The 15,391-nt window shown below is 41.2% G+C and overlaps 1 protein-coding gene across 15 annotated transcripts in view; it reads left to right on the top strand.

Moving 5' to 3' along the window:
- The window catches only part of ABCA5 (ATP binding cassette subfamily A member 5), a 54,379-nt gene that overhangs the window by 6,974 nt on the left and 32,014 nt on the right, over positions 1–15,391 (top strand). For 14 of the 15 annotated variants that reach the window (XR_014079762.1, XR_014079761.1, XR_014079764.1 and 11 more), the window contains exons 2-9: positions 4,037–4,156; positions 5,194–5,398; positions 6,157–6,318; positions 7,590–7,678; positions 9,071–9,300; positions 10,679–10,820; positions 12,398–12,586; positions 14,858–15,005. Coding sequence is in view for 3 of the 15 variants with exons in the window: in XM_081580860.1 (XP_081436986.1) it covers positions 4,055–4,156; positions 5,194–5,398; positions 6,157–6,318; positions 7,590–7,678; positions 9,071–9,300; positions 10,679–10,820; positions 12,398–12,586; positions 14,858–15,005 (1,267 nt within the window). In the remaining 12 variants the exon portion in view is untranslated. The remainder of the gene's footprint in view (positions 1–4,036; positions 4,157–5,193; positions 5,399–6,156; positions 6,319–7,589; positions 7,679–9,070; positions 9,301–10,678; positions 10,821–12,397; positions 12,587–14,857; positions 15,006–15,391) is intronic. The other variant, XM_081580861.1, reaches the window with a different exon arrangement.

The raw sequence follows: 15,391 nt of genomic DNA, 5'->3' as shown, positions 1-15,391 counted from the left end.
ACAGGATGAAAGCACCTTCTGCTGAAGAAGGGACTGTGTGTGTGTGTGTCTGTGTGTGTGTGTCGGTGTGTCTGTGTGTGTCTGTGTGTTTGTGTGTGTGCGCGTGCAGCAGGACTCTGTGTGTGTCTGTGTCTGTGTGTGTGTCTCTGTGTGTCTGTGTGTGTGTGTTTCTGTGCGTGTGTGTGTGTGCGGGCAGCAGGACTCTGTGTGTGTCTGTGTGTGTGTCTGTGTCTGTGTGTGTTTCTGTGTGTGTGTGTGCAGGCAGCAGGACTCTGTGTGTGTGTGTCTCTGTGTGTCTGTGTGTGTGTTTTTGGCTGCATCAGGTCTTAGCTGTGGCATGCAGGATCTTGTTTCCCAACCAGGGAGCGAACCCGGGCCCCCTGCATTGTGCGCACACAGTCTTAGCCACCCGACCGCCAGGGAAGTCCTGGACTTTGTGGTTTGGAAGAAAGGAGGAAATAGGCTGAACGGACACCAGCGTGACTTCTTTGCTTAGTCGTCCTGTGTCATCTTCTGCAGAGACGCTTCCCTGTTAATCTTACTTTTTAAGCCACTTGAAAACCTTTGCATCAGCATTCCTCAGCTTTCTGCCACCCTGCGCTCTCACGCCTGTCAGTACCCGTGGGACCCTGCCCTTCGTGGGTGGGAAGGCGGGCAGGCGTGGGGCGTCTCGCTGGGTTCCTGCCGTGCTTCACTTGGACAGTCTCGGTTACCCTTGGGAGCGTCCTAACCACGGAGGTAGGAGCACATTATACTGTTACGCTGGTTAAGTCCACTGATATCAGAGACGGGAACTGTCTGGTCTGGCTGCCTTCAGGGAAAATGAAACACTATGGGTGGGTATCAGGGCATTTCACATACTCCAAGGAAGAAGAATCAAGTTTTGGGCACAGTAGGTACCAAACCTTAGGGGAAGACTTAGTGCCAAGAATGTATGAGTTCTCTGAGATGCTCCTGTTAACTCTGTTTCCATGACCCCCAAGCCCTGGGTCTCTTGGGTAGAACTTCCATGCTGCCAAAAGAAGATTTCATTGGTACAGCTCAGTGGCAATAGGGGTGATGGTGATGGTTTAAGAAGCCCTGACTGCGGTGGGCAGGTGCAGAGGTTCCTGGACTTCAGGCAAGGCCATCCACTCTAATTGAGTACAGGGAGCATGTCTCAAAGGAGGAAAAATACTGGGAGTCTTATCGGCTGCCTTACGAGGGGCCCATTCCCTGAAAACGAAGAACTAAGCGTGCAGCGTTCAATTCGAATGAATAATTCGTGGCACCCACTACGCCAATCAGTGTGCTTTGCAGAGAACTTGAGGCTCTGCTTGCTGCTCCACTGGTTAGTGTTTTTATGTCTGTTTTGCAGGAAGTCATCCTTGAACAAATGTGAGCCGTCTGCCTGTCTCCTTCCCAGCCCCTCCTTCCTTTCTTCCTTTCTTACATCAGCCTCAAGAAGGTTACCAGTTCTTTACAGATTCTGACCTAACATCCGTGAGGCTGTTAGAAGAATTTATCTTTAGTGTATCTTCCTTTCCTGACTGCTTTAATTTTGCTTTTTTTAATTTACTCATTTCATATTTTTATATATGTCTAATTGTGTAATTAGTTTTTTTCCCACTGTCTAAAGAATACATATTGATGGGAAAATAGAAAAAAGCACAAAGTTGTCTGTAATCCAGTCATTAAATTAAAAAAGTAACCCTTTTGTCTTTCTTCTATACCTGTAAAGAGGATGTTTATTTGATCCCAGCTTTAGTTATGTATATTGACTTTTGGGGGTTAAGACAAGCTGCCTCTAAAAAGTCGCCTGCTTTTTCATCTAGGAGGCGATGGCCAGCCAGCCCGAAATAGATGTTGCTTGTTGTGGACGGGAGTCACCCCAGTATATACGCATTTATATAAAACAAGGCAATGGATTCTACCCCGGGAGAAGGCTTAGCAGAACCGTTTTGGTGTCTCCTCTGAGCTGCCTGCTCAGTGCCTTTGGGTTTGCAGACGTTCTGGGTTACTGGGGCAAGCGGATTGGAATAGGGCCCCCGGAGGGTGCCGGTGGGACCCCGGCTACTCTGATTGCTGCTTTCACACGGCCTCTTGGAAGAGCGGAGAGAGTGCCAACAGAGGTCTGCTCCCAGAAGGGCCCCCAGAGGGTCAGCTTTCCCTGGGAGAGGGATACTGGGCTTGTGATGCAGTGGTTTAGGTCATACAGCTCAAAAAAAAAGAGGTGAGGCTTGTTTCCGTCACTCCAAAGTAAAACCCCTGACTCATTAAGCACTTTCTCCCCTTCTGCTCCAGCAACCAGCTGTCCACATTCCATTTCTATGGATTTAGGTATTCTGGAAATGTCATGTAGATGGACTCACATTTGACCTTTTATGTCTGGCTTCTTAAATGCTCACTATCGTGTTTTGGAGACTCATCCATGTTGTAGCGTGTGTTAGCACTTCATTCCTCTTTGTGGCTGAACAGTGAGTCACTGTGTATGTCCACCACCTTTGTTTGCCCCTCCCTCTGTTGATAGACCCTCAGGCTGTTTCCGTGTCTTGGCAGTTCTGATCCTGCGTGCACACGCGTTTATCTGTGTCCCTGTTTCCAGTTCTTTTGGGTGAATACCGACAAGTGGAGTACTGGAGTCACGTGGGAATTGTGGTTTCACCTTGGGGACCAGCTGCAGTGTTTGCCTCAGCAGCTGAACCTCTCTGCAGTCCCGCCAGCTCTGTATGAGCATTCTCGCCCTCCCCGACCCCGACCATTAGCCCCGGAGTTTGCTATGAGAAATTTGCTCTCATTCGGTGCATTCCTGCCCTGTAGGAAAGCACATGGTTAATCTTGGACTGCTTTCAGGATTTCTCTGTCTTTCGCTTTTAGCAGTTGGGTTATGATGTGTCTCGGTGTGGATTTCCTTTGGTTTATCCTGTATGGGCTTCGTCAAGCTTCTTGAAACTCGTAGGCTTTTCATCTCTGGCCGAATCGGGGAAGTTTTTAGCCATTAATTCTTTAAGTATTTGTCCAGCATTAATACGCTTCTGTCCCTCTGGGCATTTGAATGTTAGACTGTTACTGTCTTCAGTTCTCTGAGATACTGTTCTTTGTTTTAAAAAACAAAACAACTTTTTCTCTCGTTTTATTTTTGAGATTGAATAGCTTCTCTTGTTACGTCAGGTTTTCTGACTGGTTTCCTCTTGTCTCCATTCTGCTGTTGAGCCCCTTCTGTGGTTTTTCTTTGTTACTGTGTTTTCCTGTTCTGAAATTACTATTTGGTGCTGCTTTAAAAGTGTTGTTTCTTTGCTGACACTTGGGTTGTTTTCGAGAGTGAAATGAGTGTTTTCTTTCATTGTCTTCTTACCATTGTTTGCTGGAGCGCCTTTTAAACAGCTGCTTTAGGGGTTTTGTCAGATCGTTTCAAAACCTGCGTCACTTTGGTATTGGCATCTGTGGGTTTCCTTCTCCTAACAGAGGTGGTATTTCCCACACGCCTTATGAGTGGAATGATTCTGGGCGGCGTGGGACCTCGAGTTTTCTTTTCACCCTGCAGAGAGCATTGGTGTCTTCTTCGAGCGTGCTGTCCACCTGGTCGGGTTCGGGTCTTAAGTTTCTACCCACATTCTGTGAGCTGCGCGTCTAATTTCAGTTTAGTTTTCAGAAGCCTCTGCAGTGCGACTTGGACCTGCCCGCTTGTGCCACCCAGCCACCCGTCTGCATCTGGGCAGCGGTCTGCGTGTCGGTGTGCCCAGACTGGGGCCCAGTCCAGGGGTCAATGAACAGCGGCCCCGCGCTGCTCCCCTGAGCTCTTCTGCTCGCTTGCCCTCCCTGCCGCTTTCAGATTCCCGGCGGGCCCCTCGCTGGTTTCATGTGCTGCTGTTTACCTTTCAGAATCTTCTCATTTCTGTTCAGTGCATCCTGTCCAGGTAGGAGAGACCACGTGGAGTATGCTTAACTATCTGATCTGCGACTCAGCCACCTGTCTGTCTGTTTTTAACATTAAAAATGGCCTAGACTTGACTGTGTGGTTCCAGGTGTTTTTTTTCCTCTGCTCTCCCTTCTCTAGTAAACTAACCTAGCAAACATGGCGACTACAGCTCGGGAAGACGGGGTCTGGAGGCAGACGAGAACGCTGCTCCTCAAGAACTACCTGGTGAAGTGCAGGACCAAGAAGAGCAGCGTCCAGGTGGGCCGCGCGGCCGTGCGCTGCTGCAGGGCGTTTCCGTTAGAGTGCTCCACCTTTAAGAGAGAATTTGTTCTGCCGGATGCATTTTTATTATAATTTTGCTTGCGAAGTGAAAACTTCTTGTGTTAGCCTCGGAAAAAAATACCTAAATTATCCAACGTTTTCTAAATGTCAAAAATGTTGATAAGTTTCCAAATTTAGTTATTTTTTCATATCAGTGCTTGATTTTGAACCTCAAGGCATGTATTTCCTGTTTCATGAGGTGAAAAATCAATTCTGCAAATAACTTCCTGGAACATTATTCTACATTTCCTCCCCATGGCCTCCCATCTTTCGGACTCTGGGTTGAATTGGCCAGGATTACTACAATTACGGCACATATCTGTCCCCACAAGCATGCATCACTTTATTCTATATTTATTTGTTTAGCATACACTGGTCTAAGAGATAAAAGGAAGTAAGAACTCTGGCTGACCAGTCAATAATGATTTCAAAGGAGGGAATAGTATTATTCTTTTGAAACCAGCAAAACAATTAAACAGCAAGATGAAACAGTAAATAGTTCATTCCCATTAATGTCAACTATTGAATATAACTGAGTATAGTTTTAGGAGTAGAAATTTAGGTATAATTAAACATTAGTTTTAATTCAGACTCAAAGACATTTTTATGGTGTCTTTGAGTTACAGATAAATTAGTAAGTTACTTTAAAGTTTTATACGAATACATTTATTATTATATTTTATATTAGTAATCTCAGATGTTTAAATATTAACTTTTATGTCACTTAAATATATTATGGTAACTTGAATGTTAAAATATTTTAGTGAAATTGAATGTAAAGGAAAAATTATTGCTGTTGGGTTTGGTTCAGCACAGTATTTCTTTTAGAATAGAATTGCTTTTACTTTTTGTGCTTAAGAAAGGAGACCCAAGTTCTTCATGCTTTTTCTTAGTACTAGTTATATTCATAGAAAGCTTGATGATTTTTTCTGCCTTTGTTATGCTTTGTAATCATTTTGTTTCCTTTGTTGCAGGAAATTCTTTTTCCACTGTTTTTTTTGTTTTGGTTAATATTAATTAGCATGATGCATCCAAATAAGAAATATGAAGAAGTGCCTGATGTAGAACTCAGTGCCCTGGACGCGTCCGTCCTCACCGACGTTGTTCTTGGATTCACGCCCGTGACTAATATCACGAGGAACATCATGCAGAAAGCGTCCGTGGATCACCTTCTTGACGGTACTGTGAGCTGGCATGGGTCCTGTCTGTTACAGCAGCCTCTTCTGCTGTGTGCTGTTTGCTTTATTGAGTAAATACCGTTTTAACATTTAGGTATATATCCTTTCGCCGTAACAGAGTTTTATGAAAATGTTAACATCATTTGATTCTGCTGGCCTTATGTTTCTTGTGAAACTTTCGTTTATAGCATACTTTGTGTTTTAATATTTTATATTTAATTCATGGGCCGTTTATAAAGCAAGCATATTTGTATATGATAAAAGAAGTAATATTGGGTTTAAATGTCAATTTTTATTCAAAGAAGAGTTGTGTCATAGTTACTAAAGTACCTATTTAGTTTCTGAGAAGGATTGTGGAATTTTCTTCCTAAGAAGGAATATTTGAAAATAAAATATCCATTCATTTATCAAGGAGTTATTTCATGGTTTCACTTTGAGATAGGTAAATGAACTACATATATTACATGTAAAGTATATGCTCTAATTTATCATGTTACTAGCTTATGTGTTACACTGACACATAACTTATGTTTAGTCAAATGACAGCTAAGAAATAGTGTCCGTAAAATTGCACTACTGTAATATCTGTTACTTTTTAGTTTGGTTTTTAGAAGAGCTGTATTCATTTTCTAAGAAGTTAGAGCATTCAACAAATTCTTATAAAATACTACATTCATCAAGTATAATGGTAAATTTGATCTGTTGTATTATAATAAACTATTCATGTATTTGAGCTAATTTTGTTGTAATATTTTATAGTTGTAACTATCGAAGAATATGCAGATGAAAAAGAATTGGAAACATCCAGTCTTTCCAAGTCCAGCACCTTTGTAGGCGTTGTTTTCAAAGACTTCATGTCCTACGAGCTCCGGTTTTTTCCTGATACGATTCCAGTATCTTCTATTTATATGGATTCAAGAGGCAAGTAGCCCTTAATAGTCAATGAAAATCAATTAAATGCAAGTTTTTATTGCTCTTAGTTCAAATGCAAAATTTGATGGAGTCCTACATTGACATTTTCAACCATAATTATTCAGATCAGAAGACTGTCAACTATAGCATAATAACATGTGTGTTTATCTGTCTAGCCACAGCTACGTATATAATCTGAAGTATAGTTTATACTGTGCTTCCCAGTGGCTCAGTGGTTAAGAATCCACCTGCAGTTCAATCCCTGGATTGGGAAGAGCCTCTGGAGAAGGGAATGGCAACCCACTCCAGTATTCTTGTCTGGATTATACCGCGGACAGAGGAGCCTGGCAGGCTATAGTCTATGGGGTTGCAAAGAGCCTAGTACTACTGAAGCGACTTAGCAGTCATGCACACATATTTTGTATTAAACAATTTTATCTTGAGTTATATGACTTTCTAAATCTATGTTCTTTTCTCCACATAATTGTTTTTGTACATGGTGTGGTACATATTTTAAAACCTCAAGTTCTTCCACCAATAAACTTTATTAATTCTATGTTTGAAACATGGAAAACAGCCTTCAATGCCTAAGCCTCTAAAAAATCATTATCAACCAAAAACATTTATTGAAACAATGTTAAAGTCACTGTATTAAGTATTATATTTGTGACTTGATTCCAAAATGCCTTCTGATAATTTTTCTTTTTTTCTGTGCTCTTCACTTGGACCTGCCTTTGCGTCTGAAAAGCTTTTAAAGCTGATAATTCATTGTAGAATGACTTACCTTAAGCCAGAAAAGTGAGTTGTTTTAAAAAACCTCATTGGAAAAGACCCTGATGCTGGGAAAGATGGAGGGCAAAAGGCGAAGGGGGCAGCGGAGCGTGCAGTGGCTGGACGGCGTCACCGACTCGATGGACGCGCGTTCGAGCAAGCTGCGGGAGGCGGTGCAGGGCAGGGGAGCCTGGCGGGCTGCAGTCCACGGGCTCGCTAGGCTCAGACACGACAAGGCGGCCGGACAGCAACCAGTAATTCCTTTGCTTCCATTTGTGTGCATTTACTACTCAGTATCCTAACACACGTAACTCTGATTTCAGACATTTCAAATAAACAGTAACGCATGTGATAGACTTTGTTCGCCTTTGGAGGGCAGTTGCTTATTTTCGTTGCTTCCGTTAGAGATGGATCAGTTGTGTCACCTTGGTAACCCTCTGTATGCTGTCTCTGAGGAAAGTACTCATGTATCGGGCTGAATCTTACCCCTCCTGTTTTTTCCTCCATAGCTGGCTGTTCCCCATCATGTGACGCTGTCCAGTTCTGGTCCTCAGGGTTCACGGTTCTGCAGGCCTCGATAGACGCAGCCATCATACAGGTAAAGGTGATGAAGGAAGGCAAGGGTTCATACCGTGCCCCAAGTCTTTACCATTGGACTTCATTTCACTGCTGTCCCATGTACTGAATTACATCACTCAGTACAGCTCCTTTACAAAAAAAGAGAAGGAAGAAGTCATATTTTCTGATGTAATTTTTTTTTGAAACCCACTTCTATTTCATGGTCTCCAAGCATGCTATTCAGCACTCTGTATACCTGTATTATCCTATCTGTGCTGTCCATAGGTAATACTTACGAAAGATCTATATTTGCAGACTTTTCCCCTTGAATAAGAATAACTTAGTTTAAAGAAGTTACCTTTATTATCTTAATCATAGTGGTCGATTTTATTTTTTAACAGATATTTATCACTTGTCTGCAAAACATTGTTTCTACGTTGTGTACTAGTATCAGCCCATTTAATCTTAACCCCTCTGTGAGGCTGGTGCTGTTGTCTGCATTTTATTTGTGCACTTGAAACAGCAAGATGAAGTGACTTCCCAAACCTCAGTTGATTAGTGGCAGAGCTAATTCAGACTGTGGCTTTTGGGCTCTCATTTCTGTGTTTTAGTGGTATACTGCCACTAACATTGTGTATAAATGTTGTATTTGCATTCTAAAGACCTGGCCCAGTGTCTCTCGTAGTTAGAACCACATGAGATGATACACAGAAGTGTCCTACAAGCTCTCACAGCATGGTATAAACGTATTGTGGATACAGTGTTCAGTAACACACAAGCTCAGGCTAATGATGGTGAAATAAATATAGGGCGTATTGCATTGATGGTGCTGAAGTACCTATTTGTGTTTTGGCCAAAGACCTTAGCTGTCCACAGCTCAGACCACACCACATGATCAGATGGAGCAGAGCTCCTTGTAGCCATTCACGTGAACATTAGGTAGAAGTGTGTCATATGGCATAAATAGTTCTGTTATCCTGTCTCTATGCATGCTGCATATGTATATATTTTTTAAACAATAGGAGAACTTACTACCTGAAAGAACATTTTTAAAAAAGAGAGTTATTCTTTCATGGCACTTGTCATCATCCTTTAGCTCCTCAATTTTATAAACGCATATTTTTATTAAGATGCTTATAGCTGTCATTAAAGATGGTTATTGTGCAGTTTTATTTTCTTTGACAAATTATTAAATAAAAACATTCCCAACTTCAAACTTGAAACTTTCTGACATGCTTCCAGAACCAGTGAAAGCAATGTTCTCTGCAGTACCATGATACTGGGGTTGGGCACTTTATTTCTGGTGTGTCGTGTTTGAGGGTTGTATTTGCAGTAGGTTATGGACTAACTTTGGGGATATAATTGTCTCATTATTTCGGGGACTGCTCTCAGAACTAAGTTAACTGAATGTGTTTACATTTTCTGATTGTAGGTGAAGACCAATGTTTCTTTTTGGAAAGAGTTGGAGTCAACTAAAGCTGTTCTTATGGGAGAAAGGGCTGTTGTAGAAATAGACACCTTTCCCCGAGGAGTAATTTTAATATACCTAGTTATAGCATTTTCACCTTTTGGATACTTTTTGGCAATTCATATCGTAGCAGAAAAAGAGAAGAAGTTAAAAGAGTTTTTAAAGATAATGGGACTTCGTGACACGGCCTTTTGGTATGTTACTAAAACTTTGTTATTTAGTGTGGTTAATCATTGCGTAAGTTCTACAAATCTTCAGTACTGCAGTTTTGTTACTCACCAGACTTGGCCAAGGTCCTGAACCTCTTTTCTTGCAGTTCTCGCCTTTGTTATCGAGTTTGAGGCTCATCATAAAGTTCCAGCAGTTGATTGGCTTGTTCAAACATAAGGGAGGTGGGATTTGGGAAGCTCATGTCAATATTATATATTTAAGTTTTATTTCGTATTTTGTTTGAATTGATGAGGCATGCTCCATGTAGTTCAGTGTATTTCAGTGTATAGAAAAACAGGAGATTGTGGAAAGTTAGAAATTAATCTCCTGTTACAGTCCTCAAATATCATAGCATGTTCATGTTGTTATGTTCATATACACAAACTGAAGTTTGTGTATATGGGCTTTTTTTTCCCCTGGGAAAAGTTACTTTTGTGAATTTTCTTAGGATGAAAGTGTGCAAATAATTATTTCCATTTAGCTCAATGCAGCAACTAAGCCATTTTACATAACGGGGTTATTCCGTGTGACATCATCTTTGCTCATTTCTTACTCCAGTGGTTTTGCTAATGGTCCATCTCTGAGACACACTGGAATATTAAATATTTTGTGAGGTGAGAGTAGCTGGAAGAATTTAGGCAGATCAGTTTCTCAGTGCCATTTCTGCCTCTTTAAAATGATGGATTTAATTTTGGTAGTTTAGGTATCTTTTAGCCCTATTTTGGTGGTTTTTATGATGCTGTACATTAAGTTACCTGCTAACTTGAAAAATAAAAACAAAGTAATACACTGTGGGGCAATTCCCCTGAGCTCCGTCTGGTTTGAGGAGAAATGTTGAGTCCTGTGATGAATCTGCTGTTGATCTTGGTCTCACGTTGAGTTCCATAGTAATAACATTATTGCTTAGCAAGGTGGCCTTTACAACTATCTAAAGTACCAAAAGCCATCAGAATTTAATTATCACGTGTACAATAAAGAAAATCGTCAGTCATTAAACTCTTTCGTATTTTAAGAAAATCAGAATTGTGCATGGTTGAACTTCTGAAAGTACTAGATTTAAATGAATTGTGATTTGCTATAAATCTGTAAGGTTTTTTTTTGACTCCTGGAAAGATAATCACCATTTTATCTCTATATGAGACGACAACTTGATAATTTTATCTACAGCTTAACCAGTACTATGTTTTTCATTATGTACCAGAGCTTTAATTTTCAGTACATGAGCATACATAGAAATGAAGCGATTGGGTTAATTTTAAGAATGAAATGGCTAAAAGAAAGCTGAAGTTTTGTTTAAAATGATTTTTTTAATTGTTAAGACCTGTGTATTTAGCCATAACTGTGTTTGTGTTCCCCTTTTAGGCTTTCCTGGGTACTTCTCTACGCAAGTTTGATTTTTCTCATGTCCCTTCTCATGGCAGTCATCGCCACAGCGTCTTCCTTATTCCCTCAGAGTAGCTGCTTTGTGATATTTCTCCTTTTTTTCCTCTATGGCTTATCATCTGTAAGTACTTTCACTTGAAATGGGAATAAAGAACTGTCAAAATATTTGATTAATACAGTAAAGTCTTATTTTTTGGTTTACTGGCAGTTGACTTCCCATGAAAGACAGGATTGTTCCTTGGTTAATTCTGATGAATGAGTTGTATCATTGTACCTCCTCATTTTTAGGAAAGTTGCAAAATATTCTCAAGTTTAAATTTAACTGGTTTTCACATGATGTATTCCCACACATATTTCCTCTGAGTCTGTCTTTTATGATCTTCATATAACTGTGCTTATACACCATTAAGATGGTCTTGTACTAGACTCTGTTTTTTCTGTTTTCGTGAAATCCTAAATGTTTCAAGGTAATATGCGTTACAGGATGATGCTGTGTAAAGATACGTCTTTGTAAATTTAACTCTGACAGTGTTGACACGTGTTGGGTATTTGGTTGAATGCTGGTTGTTCACGACCAGCCTTTATTTGTTTTCTTTAAATATGTATTTGACTGAGCCGGGTCTTGGTTGCAGCATGTGAACCCTTAGTTGCAGCCTGTAGGATCTAGTTCCCTGACCAGGGGTCAAACCTGGGCCCCCTGCACTGGGAGCGTGGAGTCTTAGCCACTGGACCACCAGGGAAGCCCCCAGCCTTTGTTTTCCGTGGTCCTAGTTCCCATTCTGATTGGCTCGCGTGCCCAGTTGTGAAATATTTTGACTACCATCTCTACTCTTTAACATGATACTTTAAAATAACTTGTATGTGAAAGTGAATGTTGCTCAGTCTAGTCCGACTCTTTGTGACCCCATGGACTATACAGTCCATGGAATTCTCCAGGCCAGAATCCTGGAGTGGGTAGCCTTTCCTTTCTACAGGGGATCTTCCCAACCCAGGGGCTGAACCCAGGCCTCCCGCACTGCAGGCGGATTCTTTACCAGCTGAGCCACCAGGGAAGCCTGCCTCAAATAACGTGTGTGCTTCTCTATGTAGTTGCCTGGTTTTTAACTGACTCTGTTTCTTATCAACACATTAAAAGATGGGGTTTCTATTTAAAAGCTTGTTGAGTTATTGTTTTGTTCATATTCGAACATATCAAACTGCAGAAACACCTGGTAGTTTTTGGTTTCTGTGGGGTTGAGATGATCATGTTTGCCTATTACATAGGTAAAGAGCAGTTTTAAATATTTGTCAGTTTATATTGTTAATGTATAGCACTGTTTGTATGAAAATTAAATATCTCAGCATGACCTTTAGAAATTTGTTGTTTTTCAGTTGCTAAGACATGTGTGTCCAACTCTTTGGGACCCCAGGGACTATAGCTCACCAGGCTCCTTTGTCCTTGGTATTTCCTGGGCAAGAATACTGGAGTGGGTGGCCACGTCCTCCTGCAGGGGATCTTCCCAACCCAGAGATCAAACCTGCATTGGCAGGCGGATTCTTTACCACTGAGCCACCAAAGAATTAATTAGAAATTAATTGAATTTTAGTGAATGTAGTTTCTAATGAAAATAGCTTGTTCTTTCACAAGCAAAAATTTAATCTTGTTTTCACATCAGTGTATATGAACAATGCATTAACATTAACATTTGTATCTTACAGGTATTTTTTGCTTTAATGCTGACGCCTCTTTTTAAAAAATCAAAGCATGTGGGAATAGTTGAATTTTTAGTCACGGTGGCTTTCGGGTTTGTTGGCCTCTTGATAGTCCTCATGGAAAGTTTCCCCAGATCGTTGGTGTGGCTCCTCAGTCCCTTCTGTCAGTGCACTTTCCTGATCGGCGTTGCACAGGTACGGGAAGTGCTTATCTTGCTTTCCCCAGGTGCTTTCTTTCTCTCCACTTCCATGCAGCATATTTACTACCATGAATCCTGCCTTTGGTTTGCAAAAGTTATTTTACAATAAGCATGAGAAAAGATGCTATTTGAAAACCAGAGTACCTTTTATATTGATTTCATTTACATTTTCTCCATTTTTATGCTTTTCATTTGTATGACCTTTTTATCAATGAGTTCTCCACCTTTTGCTTTAATGAAACTCAGTAGTCTGTTTCTTTGGAACAACTCAGCTTGTTAGAAGTCACTGGTTAAAGCACCAGGTGGCTCAGTTGTACAGAATTCACCTGCCAATGCAGGAGACACAGCTTTGACCCCTGCGTTGGAAAGATCCCCTGGAGGAGGAAATGGCAACCCTCTTCCATCCAGTATTCTTGCCTGGGAAATCCCATGGACAGAAGAGCCTGGCAGGCTACAGTCCATGGGGTTGCAAAGAGTCGGACACGACTGAGCGACTGGACAACAACAATAATCTAGTCATTGGTTTAAGCATCAGGGAACTTTACTGCTCCTTGTTGTAAATTTATCTCAGATATATGCCTGGGAGAAAGCTGTGTGAAGCAGAACAAATTTTTCATGACCGTAGTAGTGAGTTAAGAATTGTGGTTGTCTAGGTACTAAGTCGGAGAAGGCAATGGCACCCCACTCCAGTACTCTTGCCTGGAAACTCCCATGGATGGAGAAGCCTGGTAGGCTGCAGTCCATGGGGTCGCTAAGAGTCGGACACGACTGAGCGACTTCGCTTTCACTTTTCCCTTTCATGCACTGGAGAAGGAAATGGCAACCCACTCCAGTGTTCTTGCCTGGAGAATCCCAGGGACGTCGGAGCCTGGTGGGCTGCCGTCTATGGGGTCGCACAGAGTCGGACACAACTGAAGTGACTTAACAGCAACAGCAACAGGTACTAAGTCATGTCTGACTCTTTGCAACCCCATGGACTGTAGCCCACTAGGCTCTTCTGTCCACGGGATTCTCCAGGCAAGAACACTGGAGTGGGTTGCCATTTCCTCCTCCAGGGGATCTTCCTGACCCAGGGATTGAACTCAGGTCTCCTGCATTGGCAGGCGTGTTTTTTACCACTGAGCCACCAGGGAAACCCTGGTGGATTTTATAAGTCCAGGACTCAGGGAATTGTCTTTACCTGAATAGTATTGGTGTTTATGGACTTCCCTTGTGGCTCAGCTGGTAAAGAATCTGCCTGCAATGTGAGAGACCTGGGTTTGATCCTTGGATTGGGAAGATCCCCTGGAGAAAGAAAAGGTTACCCACTCCAGTATTCTGGCCTGGAGAATTCCATGGACTGTATGGTCCATGGGGTCACAAAGAGTCGGACACGACTCAGTGAGTTCTCTTTCATTGTTGTTTATAATGTGATTTTTCTTAGTTTTTAAGAGCAGTGAGGTTCTAAGAGGAAAATTCTTACAAGAAACTGCTTTATATATTTGAACATATATTTAGTTAATGTGTAAAGAAGAAAAAATGTGATTACTTCATATAAGAGATTATTCACATTGGCTGGATAGACTTCTCATTTGCAGGACTTGAATTGTTTGTGAATATCAAGTCTAACAGATGCGAATTATTTGAGACCTAAAAGCTGAGTGTCCACTGTGTCCCCCTTCACTGAGGAAGACAGGATTATAGATTCACGGGTTTGTGTTGAGTGGGAGGGACTTTCAGTGCGTGTAATCCACCTTCGTTTTACCCGTGGGGATGCTGAGACCCTCCACAGTGCAGTTAAGTCTGTCCACTTCATGGCGGGCCTGAAACCTGGGAGAGACCCCCGCCACTGCTGTCCTTCCTCCTGCTCTGTCAGTACATCTGCTATGAGTAATTTAATAGCGGTGTTAATTAGTTATAGCACCTTCACCCTTTTCAGGGTTGAAAGGTGCTGACCATCAGATTATCCTCTGATAACTTGTTTGACTTCTCTGGACCGTAAACCCTTTTGCTAGCATCAGTTTTCACTTCATTTGATAGCCATAGCTTTCAAAAGACATGCTGCAAGAACCAACACACAGCTTTAAAAACATGATCACAAAGGGTTGTCGTGATAAACTCATATTTTGGTCAAGTTTTTATTGTTTTCTTTATAAGTTCATATTACTCATTTGGGTAGACCATTTAATCTCCTAAGCGGCCCAGTTTCTTGACTCTGGACATAATGTTAGCTTTTGCTTATTTTTGACCATTTTTGTATTATCAGGTGGACATTTCTGTTTTTCAGGTCATGCATTTAGAAGATGTTGATGAAGGTGCTTTATTTTCTAATTTGACTGAAGGCCCGTATCCTCTAATTATTACTATTATGATGCTGATACTTAACAGCATCTTCTACGTCCTCTTGGCTGTTTATCTTGATCAAGTCATTCCAGGTATGCAGATAGTTATTGAATTTTACTTGAAAGATTTTTCAGGTTTTTGTCCACATAAAATTACCTTAATTTTTTTTCTTACAAGATTAATGGTTTATTGTTTCTGATTTTTTTAATATTCTTTTTGAAATATTCATTTATTTTTAATTGCAGGATAATTGCTTTACAATATAGTGTTGGTTTCTGCCATACATCAGCATGAATCAGCCACATGTATACATACGTCCGCTCCCTTTTGAGCCTCCCTCCCACCTCCTTCTCCATCCCACCCCTCTAGGTTGTCACAGAGCACCAGGTTGAGCTCCTTGTGAGTTAATTTAATTTTACCTTTTTTTCTAGCTGAGTACTCTAAGTCGTATTCACTGTTAACAGCTTTTAATTTAATT

Source organism: Giraffa tippelskirchi, chromosome 3 (assembly GCF_054371585.1).
Source record: "Giraffa tippelskirchi isolate mGirTip1 chromosome 3, T2T-mGirTip1v1.2.pri, whole genome shotgun sequence".
Classification (NCBI taxonomy): Eukaryota; Metazoa; Chordata; class Mammalia; order Artiodactyla; family Giraffidae; genus Giraffa; species Giraffa tippelskirchi.
Note: the sequence above shows the minus strand (reverse complement) of the source record. Positions and strands in the feature narration are given on the sequence as shown.